Raw genomic sequence first — 12,632 nt, 5'->3', positions numbered from 1 at the left:
AATGACTTATCTATACATTTTCGTACTTTACTGCACATTTTTTAATAATTATTACTAATAGATTAGTCCAGAAGATTTATCATGTCAGTTGTAAATGATAGATCTTTTTTAAGACTCAGTTTCATGCACCTTTTTACAGAATCCGTTTAATAAAGGTTTTTCATGAGTGGCTAGTCGTACGGTAACCGGACGTCCGTAGTAGATCTGAAATCTAGAGGTCCTGTTACCAGATTTATAGACAGTCTGTATTTGGGCTGTATAGTGGTTCGGTAAACAATATGAATATTGAAAGTTAATGTCGTAGAAAAAGCACTATAATGAGCTATGAAAAACGAGAACAAATGCACATTTACATTTCTTGTAAATTAGCTCTCGTTTGTTTAATACGTTTTACTTTTTGAGTACACGACGGTGGCTAACGGATATTATTTTCAAAATTTCATGTTCAGTATATGGGTAGTTGTTTTATCAATTTTTCTGACTGCTTAAATTGCCACCCGCATGACGTGATGATAAATATTGATCGAAATCATTAAAGGAAGAAAGAAAGAAAGAAAAATAGCTGTGATATTGTCAGTCGTCTCTTAAAACTCCATGTTGGAGTGGCATTGTACTTTTATGCAGTTAACCTTGTTTTATATTACAATTATAAAATGTATGTACAATGATGAGATGTAAATGAAAAGTGTTACTGCTACACCGGCAATCTCCAAGCAGAGTTGTCGTTCGTTCCTCACCATACACGCTAATGTAACCGGTGTGCAAGAGAGTGCTACACCGGCAATACAGTAAGTATATCGATTACTGGACCCCTAGTCACTTCCTAAAAGTAAGCTCATAGGTTGATACTAGTCTGGCCACCGACTAGATAATCTTTTTAATTTTTTTAAATAATTTCTTTTATATATTCTGACCAATCTTTCTTGGCTTGTGAAGAAAAGGTACATAATACGTAATAAAATTTGAATAACCTCAGGAGTTATCTCCCGTGAACAAAACACGGGGTCTGAACACAGACTAAGGGTGATACATATGTTAAGCGCTTTCACCTTCGGTTCCATGATAGACATTTCCAAGCAATAGTCCTTCTCGCAAAAACTTCGAATAATGACTTTTTAAGTGCATTCGTTTTTTTTCTTAAATTTTCAGAATACGTCAACGTGCATAGGATATCCGGTGAAATCCGAAGAAAGCGTTCAGCAGGAGTCGATTTTCCTCGGGAACTGATTTTCGAGTTTGAGATGGAGTCAGGAAAAGTAGAGCTAAATTTGCAGCGGAGTGTTCACCCCAGAAAAGTAACCCCTGTATTTACAATAGATGGTGACAATGTGGTCAAAACAAAGGATGCACTGCAGGTATATCTAGTCGAAAAAAAGATCATTTATGGTTTATTTCATTAAGCGATATCTAAAGGTTCTTGTAATGTTTTTGGTTACTGAGCCATTGGTGATATTTATCGACCTGATACAAGTTATATTGACCGAGGGCGTAGCCTGAACATGAGTAGTTTGTGTGATAAGATACCGCCGGAGTTTTTAAAGTTTTTAAATGCGGATATTTACCTTTCGGAGATATCTGTAAAGAAGATTTTGCTGTGATATAACTTTTATTAGCTGCAGAAAATAATTGAGAAAGTATCTCGTGTTCAGTTCTTTGTGTTTTCTTGCAGGTCAATTTTGGAGTATATCAAGATTCGTCTCTTGGTGCCTCTGTCATTGTGAAAAGCCCATATGTAACTACAGATCACTGTGAAATAGTAAGTATTTATGTTTAGTCATCGTTTTATTAAACTGTAGTAACGTAACTTAGTTTTAATGTGTACCGCCTAGTCTATTGCTTCTCTGATCTTTGAAATATCTATGATCGAAATGATGTCACTTGAAATAATGTTAAACATCATTAAGGGGTCTCAGTGGCAAAGTGACTCGTCCCTCATCCATGTGGGTTCGAATCATCGCTTTGGGTGTAGGTAAGCCATCCAGCTAGCCTACGGAAGGTCGCTTGTTCTTTCCATGGGTGCCCGTCAAGGTCTGCAAAATGCCTAGAAGAGCATCTGGGATCTTCCTCCTCCGTAAAAATCTGTAGAAGATGTCACGTGACCTATATCATGTCCGTGTGACTCTAAACCCAACAAAAAACAAAAACAAAATGTAAAAATGTATGTCCACTATGACGGCATAACGTTATATGTTTGTATCACAAGTCTTCGTGTTAAAATATTTAACCGTCTGCCCTGCTTTTGAAAGTTTTGTAACTGTAGTAGCAACTATTTGTCTTCGATTAAGGAAATGTATACAGTACCTTCGATTTTCATTATCTTTTTTTAATCAGAACAGAATTTAAACAGCACAATGTCAACCTGCGAGGCAAGACGACAAACAGGTATGCAATTACATTGTTTTCTCTCAAAGTAAGGGGTTTGTGTTTCAGTTTGGGTCCTTTACACACGGCAGTCAGCATTATCAGATAGAACCCATAGTGCCACTGTACCGGAAACGCCGTTCAGATGAAGAAGCGACGTCAGGAGAATTGCATTCTGGGTATATCAGACACAGAATTAGAAGACAGTCAAATCCTTATGGCGACTTTGCCGGAGATGAACTACTTCCACCCCGTAAGTTGATTGGCATGACAAATTTTCATTAGGTATAACGCCCATTTAGTTTCCACACGAGAATGGTCCAAAGTTTACGTCTGATTTTACATGCAAGAAGATAATAACACGAATTAAATACATTTTCAAGAGTGATGTCCCTTTATTATTCCATGCGTTTTTATTTATAGATGTGTTCTATTCTTAAATATTAAAAATGGACGTCAAATCTGAGTAACAGTTGAGCCGAGACGCAGAGCTTTCTCTGAACATTAATTAGTCTCTCTAAGACTTAAATGTTCAATATAACATGACATAGGCCTAATCTTGATCAGCATCTATATTCTGCTATGAGAAATGAAATATACATATTTTTATGCAGCCGACACTTCCGGTTTGAACAGAGGTTATGAAGTACCGCCATATCCAGGTACACATTACAATGCAGACGACAACTCGGTTCCAGTAGTTCAACTGCAGGTTATTTCAACATTCAAACACATATTATTTTTAAACATTGTGAATAGCTATAGATTTTTAGCCGGACAGTCATACAGTCAGTAAATATCTTAAGAAATAATATGCCTGAAACTGTGCTCTTTGAATAGGAAGAAGTGTATTTTAGTGTATTTTAGTAAAAAAAAAAACAACATATTTTCAATCTAAAATTCATATTTGGATCAGCGGTTCCAAAAATATGAAAATACTTTGATATTTAGAAGCAAGTTTCTTTCCTTACATATTAAACGTCAATCTCCCGCACCGTTTTTTAGTTTTTCTACGTTCATTCCAGAAGCACTGCTTTGGGAGCTAATGAAGTCTATAAAAAAACTGTGCCAAAGAGATAACGTATCTTTATCGTAATTAATATATTTTACAATCGGTCATGCAGAAAATGTCCTTGATTGTTTGCAGATGTCCAAACCTCAGGATCGTATATTTGGAACAACAACAGAAGAATATGAAAGTGATGTTCTTCTTCCGTGTAAGTTCTTGTGACCTTTTTCATGAATTAGTTTAACATTTTTGATACGTCTGATCATGAGAGTTAATGAAGAGTTCAACATGTTCACGCTCCCTAACATAGTCTAACACAGGCTTAAGTTTAACTATGATATAAACGATATTAAATGGACCCAATGGACCAAAACCAATATGACTACAAAATAATAACTGAGTTATTTAGCCCCTAAGATAATTAGGACACATAGCAAGCAACAAAACATTTTGTTTTTATTTTCTCTTCCTGAGAGCCTCCAATATGCAATACATTGAATGTTCACTATGACCCTGAAAGACCATAGATACATACAACGATCTTGCAATGTTTTCTGCAAAAACGTAAAGAAAGGATACATATGTATTGTGGCTTTTTTCAAGGTGTATATAGAACAGTTTTAGGGTCTGATATGACTCTTTTTATTATTGTCCAAATTGAATAGATATATACATTTTTGTAACTTATAAGCTTAGATAACTAAACGGATAGATTTAGTGAAACAGCCACTATTCTACTCGAATTGCATATTTACCAGTGCTGTGACAGTCAAATATCATATTGTGTAACTGTTCTTCAGGTATAATAACATAAATACATCCGTACACCGTATTAGTTCCAAGATGGTTGCTTATTGCATTGTTACATAAATAATCCAGCGAATTTATACTGATTCTTTATACCTTTAGCATCCTCCGACTCAAGGCGCCGGCGACAAACGGACGAAACTTTGTACATTGAATACTTGGTTGTTGTTGATTATAAAAATCTAGAAAGGTTTGTGCCAATTATTCATACATCATCTATCATTCACTAAACAGTGTGTTTCACTAATGACGTATTATCCCCGCATAATGTATGTGTTTAGGATTCGACGGAAAATGTATTTTACTTTAGTTTCTTTCCATATTTTTTTCCAAATCAAACCATGTTCGTAACTATATGGCGTCAAGTGATTGTTGTACTTTTCATAACAACGTTTGTTTCATTATAGAGAGTATGTCTTACATTGGCCTCCATTTCTAATAAATACTGAGAAACTGAAAAATAGTAGTTTTTGCGGCAAGTAACCGTCGGCAAAGTCCATATAGAACAGTCTGGTATGTTTACCACAGTTACACACAAAAACAACAATGTAGGGAAAACATAATATTAAGGTGTTTTTAAATTATTTATGTTATGAAACCAGGAGTTGATTCCAGTTGATATAGCTGAATTAGATGAGAAAGAAAACACTATAAGTAAATTTATTTTTAGATGGAAGGCAAAGGTGGGAGGAAGTACAGAGGACGAACGAGTTGATAACGCATTTGATGCAATGCACGAGTATTACCAGTTTGTTGTTAACGGTGTAAGTTTATATTTGTGTACAATTAAGACGTACAATGCAGATTACATGCGTACAGTACAGATTATATACGTATTAGCTAAATACCATGCATACAATGCAGATTATATATAAAATACAGATTGTATAGTTACTTACAATATAGATACCATAACAGCAATACAAAATATATCCGTACAATACAGATTATGTACATACAATACAGATTATATACGTACAATACAGATTGTATACGTATAATATCACAGTATATGTTCAAACAGAATGTATCGCTAGTACTGCCAGTTTTGTCGCGTATTGACCAATGCTTACAAAGGCCATTACTCCTATAATTGATAGGCAGCAAAAGAAAAACAAAACACGTAGAAGAAATTTCACGACATCTCCTTTACAACATTATTGTGAAAATAGCGAACTCGTGGAAGTTTATATTAATATATCTTCACTAAACTGAATATTTTGAAGTCCCTCTTTACTAAATTCACAACATGTCAGCTTTCCAGTTTCAAAATTCTGCGGAATGGAGTTACAGAAAAAGTATTTGAATTGCGTTTATTATTTCATTAGGTTTGTTGTTGTTTCTTTTTTCAAAAACGTATTTACATTTTTCAGATTGACGTCAGATTTCGTACAGCTACAGGTAATGACGGGCCTGAAATTCGTGTGAATTTCGCAACTCTTTTGATATCAACAGTAAGTCAAAATCTACAAGTATATCAGACCACTGTTCTTTGTTTCAAGTATATTTTCATGAGAAGCCATAGTTATTTTTAGAAGGCAGCCAATTTATAAATAAATAATTATTATGCTTGCACTTTCAAAGCCCATACTAAACACTTTCGAAATTGTAAAAAGAGAATGCATACATTTGATTAGGTCAGGAATTAGACTTTAAAAGACAGATTCATCAAAACACAATGTAAAGGATAACTTAGGCTGTAAAAATGGCCACTGTGATGTTAAAAGATAAAAGAGGTTTATTACTAAAGCAACGTCGATGGATTGTACACCGTAATGTATGCTATTATCATGGAGATTTGCCAGGGCATTCGTTAATACTGTAAGTTACATTAAGTTGTGGTGTCCACGTGGAGAAAACCCATGCAGTACAATTCAAACATTAATGAGCCATATCATGAGAAAGCCAACATAGTGCGTTTGCGACCAGCATGGATCCAGACCAGCCTGCGCATCCGCGCAGTCTGGTCAGGATCCATGCTGTTCAATAACGGTTTCTCTAATTACAATAGGCTTTGAAAGCGAACAGCATGGACCCTGACCAGACTGCGCGGATGCGCAGGCTGGTCTGGATCTATGCTGGTCGCAAACGCACTATGTTGGCTTTCTCATGGCGCGGTTCATTCGTTTTCTGATGTAACAAAGACTTTTTCACTAAACGCTCCGTACATATTTTATTTTAGGAAGAAGCGACGTCACCTTGGATAAAGAACAACATGTTGAGTCCAAATTCTGTGGACGATGCCGGTGTCTTACTAGATTTTGCCACGTGGAAAAACTCTGTCATACAATACCTTCCATCACACGATCATGCTGGATTATTTACCGGGTATGTATATTCATGTAAGTTATGATGATAGGGCACTTGTGCTACCCCCAGTCCCATTCTCACTCTCAATAACTCACATCCATCCATGATAAGGGACCCTTTTTCTGGACATTGCGACGTGACGCACGGCATTATTGTCGCGTTATCCTGGTGATAAGGGTCGCAATGTAGTGAATTCTATTAAAGATCCTCAACATGATTCTGTAAAAAAGAATTATTCCGAAGACACTGTATGGTTTCTCAAATCTCGCGAGAGACGTCCTTGTCAAAATTCACCATGTTCACGCATGCAATTCTCCATCACTATCATTCAGTTAAACAGTTACACAATACACACCCTTCAGTGGATCATTCCTGTAGGGATGGGGTTGGTCATATAAAAATATTTTTTTTTTTAAATATATCGTCCAAAGGTGGTGTATATATACTATTTACTGTTACAAACATGTTCTACTTTTTCAGATTCGACATTGCAACGCCCTCTTCACGGAATCCAATCGGTAAGGGAAGCCATGTACTAGATAACAAATAAAGCGAAGCTGCAAATGTGAGAAGTCCAAGTTTGGACACATTTGAGTTACACTGAAATAATACGATTGAATTTCACATATTTAATTCATTTGTTGTTCATAAGATACCAATATAATAAACTCATAAAACTAAATCCATCCGCTAGTCTCTATTACATATTCATGGATATCGAAATGAACCTTCTAACTTAACACGAGTCCGCAGATTTCACATCCTTCTGAGTGTGATATCTCCTTACAGGTCGTCTTCGGCAAGGTCCCAGGACTGGTTAGAAACCCTGGCTGTAATTTTTTTTGCTTTAAATACTAAACTATTTTGTCTACAGGAAATGAATAACGATAAAGTTTCATGAAATATGGATATATAACTGACTGTACAGCATTTGTTAAATTAGAATGATTTTAACCGGAAGTTGTACTATGTTTGTAGGTATGGGATATCTAAATTCGATTTGTCACAACACGTGGGCTGTGTCTGAGATAGAAGAGACGTATAATGCCGTAACGATACATATAGCAGCACACGAACTCGGACACAAGTACAACATTTCTATTGGTTTTCTTTTTTTGTGTATTTACTTTAATTTATCTTTGAAAATGTTTAGAAAGGCCAATTTCAAGTTATTAAGTTATTCAAAATACTATAAACGAGTGTAAAATATCAAGTTTTAAATAATCATCTTAGAAAATATATGATTTAAAGCCCATATAATATATCCACTTAGTCACTGTAACAAATGTTATATTTAAGTGTAATGGCCACACTTACGTTTTTCTTGGTCTTGCTGAAAAATTCAAAGGATAGATAAAATGCACGCTACTAAAATTTCAAAAACATCTTTTGAGAAATATTCCAATGTATTAAAAGCATTAATAGTAAGAAAGGCTGCATTATAAACATAAGGATGCTATATTATTAACATGCTGCAAATCAGTATTATTGATGCCGTAAGGTAGAAGTAGAGAAATTATCATCAAGAGATTTTCTTATTTCAGCATCGGAACCCGTCACGACGGAAACGGAAATGGCTGTCCATCATCGTCACTGTATCTGATGGCTCCCCGCTTACCATTTATATATAACGCAAACATAAGAACCAACCCGTGGACGTTTTCATCGTGTTCCCAGAATTCAATTAAAACACACATTGCTGGATTGGGAAGGTAGCTTTCAACACACAGTACAACTTGCATCAATAGACCACCTAAGAGAAGGACAAAAAGTGCTTTTTAAAGCAAAAGTCTCTTAATATAGCATACTCTGTTCTTTAACAACACAACTGGGAACTGAAAAAGTGGTCTCTTAATTCAAGTGGTCTGTCAATAGACATGGTCTCTCGAGCAAGTTGGACTATACCAGAAATCTGTTTATTTTTTGTTCAACTTTCAGGACTAAAAATAAAAAAAGGATAGTTTTTCATAACTGATGAAATATATTTAATATCATATTTCTATGTACAATTATATGTCGAGACCTACTTTAAAACATATTTTGATATTCGTGCCGCAGAAGAGAAATAGTTAAACAATTTGACTTACCTACTGAATAAATTTTGTGAATATGCCTGTTTCACATTTTACTGGACTCAAACGCACGTTTTAAATTTATTGGCTGCTTAATGTGCTCTAAGTAAAAAAGAAATACGTAATAGTAGAGTTTTGTACATGGTGTGTGTAAATGCGGAAGTTTGCTCTATGCTAAAAGCTTGGGAAATGAACAAACTAGTGAAACTAGTGAAAGAATTAACAATCTAAATTTATTATGTATAAACGTTAGAATAGATGTAATACTTTATTTCAGCGACAATTGCTTGACAAATGTCCCAGCAAGGTCCAGTCTAAATGAAGATATGCCCGGTTTACGATACACCGCAGATCAACAATGCAATATGACTTACGGGAACGACGCTGTCTTATGTAGGGTAAGTAAAGCAGTGAATGCTTTACAATACTTTAATATTATTTAAAAAGACGATATCTTGAGAACGCTTGGGCCTAGGATCACGAATCTTCATAGGGAGAATGATCATGACCAGCAGATGATCCCTTTTGATTTTAAGGTCAGTAGGTCAAAGGTCAAGGTAACATTATAACTTCGAGCTCTTGTTGAATCATTGTTTCATGGTCTGCAATTTATTTTAATGTGCTTTATTTGGTGATGACAAGGCTTACGGTGCGAAATGCCTATTTGGAAGAGAAACTGTTGTAATTGCTCTACCTTGTTTACGCAATGTAACGTCTCTGGAACTTTATTTTTTGTACAAAGTCAGCTTTGTATGACCTCTTTTATCATACTGACCTTGTCGTAACATAATAGAAAAAGAACTGCCCGAAAAACACACAATTCGCATGTTTTGCTCTCAATGTTTTGTGTGGTCGGCTGAAATTAATTTTGTTTTCTTGTGATTTTCTGTTATAGCGGTTGGAACTGGTAACAAGTTGATATGACGTTTTAAACATGCAATATTTTGATTGATGTCCATTTGTTTGCAGGATAATCTGTACTATCAGTGGGACTCTATATGCTATGCCATGCAGTGTAAGAAAAAGGGTGACAACTCCTGCACAGATCAAATATTTCCTTTTGATGGAACACCATGTGGTGACAAAAAAGTAAGACTTTGAAAATATGTAGAAAAAGATGTTTTCTATATAGCGTTATTCACACAGTCAAATTTGCTGTAATTAAGTAGTAATTCAGTAGTACTTTACATCTTACTCGAAAGCATGTAATAAAATATTTCTCTAAGTAATAAAATACTTTCATATGATATGTAATAAAATCGTTCCTTATGTAATAAATAACTTCCCTATGTCAGTGTAATAAAATATTTCTCTATGTAATAAAATATTTCCCTATGTAACAGAACATTTCCCTTTGTAATAAGATATTTGCGTGCATAATACGATAGTTTCCTATATTATATAAATACTGCATTCCTGAGAGGGTGATATGATTAATGTTCACCGCGAGATATATGAATATCGACCGAGGCGCCAGCCGAGGTCTATATTCATATTTCGAGGGGTGAACATTTTTCATATCACCCTCTCAGGAATGCAGTATTTATTTTATTATACCGAAAATACATAAAGATCAAAACAGTTACTGGATAATCAACATAATGATTTATTAAAAAACCAATTACTAACAAAATAATGAAGACAGAATTAAGGAGTCTTTACTTGTTAGCACTCGGAAATCGTGGCGACTTTGCTGTGTAATAATTTTTTTTGATAGATTTACATATCGCTGACCTCTATGACTTATGCGCATATTTTAACATTGGTAAAACGACGATAACTTTTTTCGTATAAGTGTGAGCACTCATTTTCTTAGTTAGATCATTTTCAATCTGATGGTGATAGTTTCGATTCAGTATTTGATAAAAAGTTGTTTTCGAAATTTTTGGCACGTAGAACAAATCATTAAAAAATAAAATTCGACCGGGTTCACACAGGCATGAACACCAGAAAAGGGTAATTTAATTGAGTTGAGTTGAGAATATAAGCACCTCGTCTGAAAATTTATCGTCTCAGTCTTTTTAATCAAGGCGAAAGTATCAATCTCTCAGCGGGAGTTATGAAAAATATCACATGCGCAGAAAAACGAAATAGCGCTGTTGCGCATGTGATATGAAATTATGGATCATATCACATGCGCAGAAATTGAAAATAACGATTTTGCGCATGAGATATAAAATCACTGGGGAATATGATATATTTTTCAAGTTAAACTAATGGGAAATTTGCATTGGACATTTATGAGAGGTATGATAAAATAACACATTTCCCTATGTAATAGAATATTATTTTAGAATATTTCCTTGACTAATAAAATATTTCCCAATGTAATAGAATATTTCTAAGTATCTAATGAACATTTCCATGTGATACAAAAATGTCCTATGCAATGCACAAAATGTAGCAATATATATTTTTTTGGATATTTCTTAGACACTGCTGAAAATTTCTTTTGCCAGTTTAACACTGCGATACCCACAATATTTGATATATGTTTTTTTCAAAGAAAGTTGTTGATTTGATTTTGCTTAATATGTGTTGCAAGTATGTACATGTTTGTTTCAGTGGTGCCAGTCTGGGGAATGTGTTTTATCCGAAGATGCTCCGTCATACAACGGTTTGTTAATAGTTTATTGTTATTTGAATTGTTCAAAGGGTACACTTAATTGCAACAGAATACTTTCCATTATTTATAACATACAGTCAAACCTGTGTTAAAGACCACATCTGAACAGACACCACCTGGCTCTAAAGACCACATGTTTTGTTTCCCATTTTAACATTTACAGTGTATTTTAACCTGTGAATAAAGACCACCTCCCAATAAAGACCACATTTTGGCTCTCCGAAGGGTAGTCTTAGTTTGACTGTATTGGCAAAATATCAAACGACAGATTAATTTCAACGCAAATCTCTTTCAAAACACATGTATGAGTCTATTATTAGTTAGTGAAATAATGTTGCAAATTGTTGACATTCTCGGACCACGTTCCCCGTCAGTATTTATAAAAGTTCGATTTTTCCATTTTTAGAGGAATGCCTATTTGGGGACGATCCTAATGTAGACTGTACTTTACCCGGCTCCTGTGACGAGAGCAACATATACAGCAGTAAAGTACGGTGCTGTGGCACGTGCTCTCAAACCACATCAACGTCTACATCAACCCCTTCCACTACAACAAGTACAACAGAAACTCCAACAACTTCAAGTACGACTTCTACACCAAGTACGACTTCTACACCAAGTACGACTTCTTCGACCACAAGTACGACGTCTTCAATTTCTACATCAAGTACGACTTCTACACCAAGTACGACTTCTACATCAAGTACGACTCCTTCAACCACAAGTACGACATCTTCATCTTCGACATCAAGTACGACTTCTTTGACCACAAGTACGACGTCTCCATCTTCCACGCCGAGTTCAACGTCAAAATCTACCACTTCTTCACAGATCTCAACAGAACTTACAACCATTCAACCAACTTTAGAACTTTCGTTTGAACTCCAGACAATGATTTCTTTGTTTATCAGTTCAGCCTTAGTAATTTGATTCGGTTTTGTTGTATATTGAATGGTTTAAGACCTCTTTCTTTCGTAAATTCTGTTAAATGAATCAGATCTTGACGCAATAATGTTTAACCCAGAATTTGCATGAGACGTAGTTTGTATCAGCTAAACCAGTATCCATAGTTTGGTACCAGTACAGAAGCCGACTTGTCATTGTTGTGTAAGGCAACTACGCATGTTGAAGAAAGTCTATGTGTGAAGTCTAATTCCGAAAAAAAATGATGAAGAGCCCATAGATTTTGATGAGACAGCTAATGGGTTTATAAAGAAGGCACGAATACATTTTAAAAATTCATAGTTATATTAATGAAGCATTTTTCAGTTGACACATCTGAAAAGAGTTTCTGTTCAGAATAAAAGGTTTGAAAAGTATTTTCCGTATTTGAGTGATTTTACAAGTGTGGTATAGTCAATTTACAATTTGCTAATAGCAAACTCCCACATCCTAAATCTGTGACGTCACGGTTTTGTTAGATACATCCGGGTATAAGTCATACAAT

At 35.0% G+C, this 12,632-nt stretch overlaps 1 protein-coding gene across 1 annotated transcript; it reads left to right on the top strand.

Moving 5' to 3' along the window:
- The first annotated feature begins 1,155 nt into the window (after positions 1 to 1,155).
- On the top strand, positions 1,156 to 12,632 carry LOC123526894 (A disintegrin and metalloproteinase with thrombospondin motifs 12-like). The gene is made up of 16 exons (XM_053523877.1): positions 1,156 to 1,355; positions 1,670 to 1,756; positions 2,431 to 2,614; positions 2,976 to 3,073; positions 3,509 to 3,578; positions 4,280 to 4,367; positions 4,848 to 4,941; positions 5,551 to 5,631; positions 6,360 to 6,505; positions 6,968 to 7,005; positions 7,466 to 7,574; positions 8,032 to 8,199; positions 8,837 to 8,957; positions 9,529 to 9,648; positions 11,125 to 11,176; positions 11,592 to 12,632. Exons 1-16 carry the CDS (start codon positions 1,242 to 1,244, stop codon positions 12,113 to 12,115), a joined length of 2,094 nt encoding a protein of 697 aa, XP_053379852.1. The 5' UTR covers positions 1,156 to 1,241; the 3' UTR covers positions 12,116 to 12,632.

Source organism: Mercenaria mercenaria, chromosome 14 (assembly GCF_021730395.1).
Source record: "Mercenaria mercenaria strain notata chromosome 14, MADL_Memer_1, whole genome shotgun sequence".
NCBI classification, from domain to species: Eukaryota; Metazoa; Mollusca; class Bivalvia; order Venerida; family Veneridae; genus Mercenaria; species Mercenaria mercenaria.
This window is presented reverse-complemented; position numbering and strand designations above follow the sequence as displayed.

Bases quoted from the DNA above. Each gene is read 5' to 3' on its own strand.
- LOC123526894 (XM_053523877.1), top strand. From the start codon at position 1,242: ATGGAGTCAGGAAAAGTAGAGCTAAATTTGCAGCGGAGTGTTCACCCC. The intron at 4,942-5,550 runs GTAAGTTTATAT...TACATTTTTCAG, and splicing joins ACCAGTTTGTTGTTAACGGT to ATTGACGTCAGATTTCGTAC. The intron at 6,506-6,967 runs GTATGTATATTC...CTACTTTTTCAG, and splicing joins CATGCTGGATTATTTACCGG to ATTCGACATTGCAACGCCCT.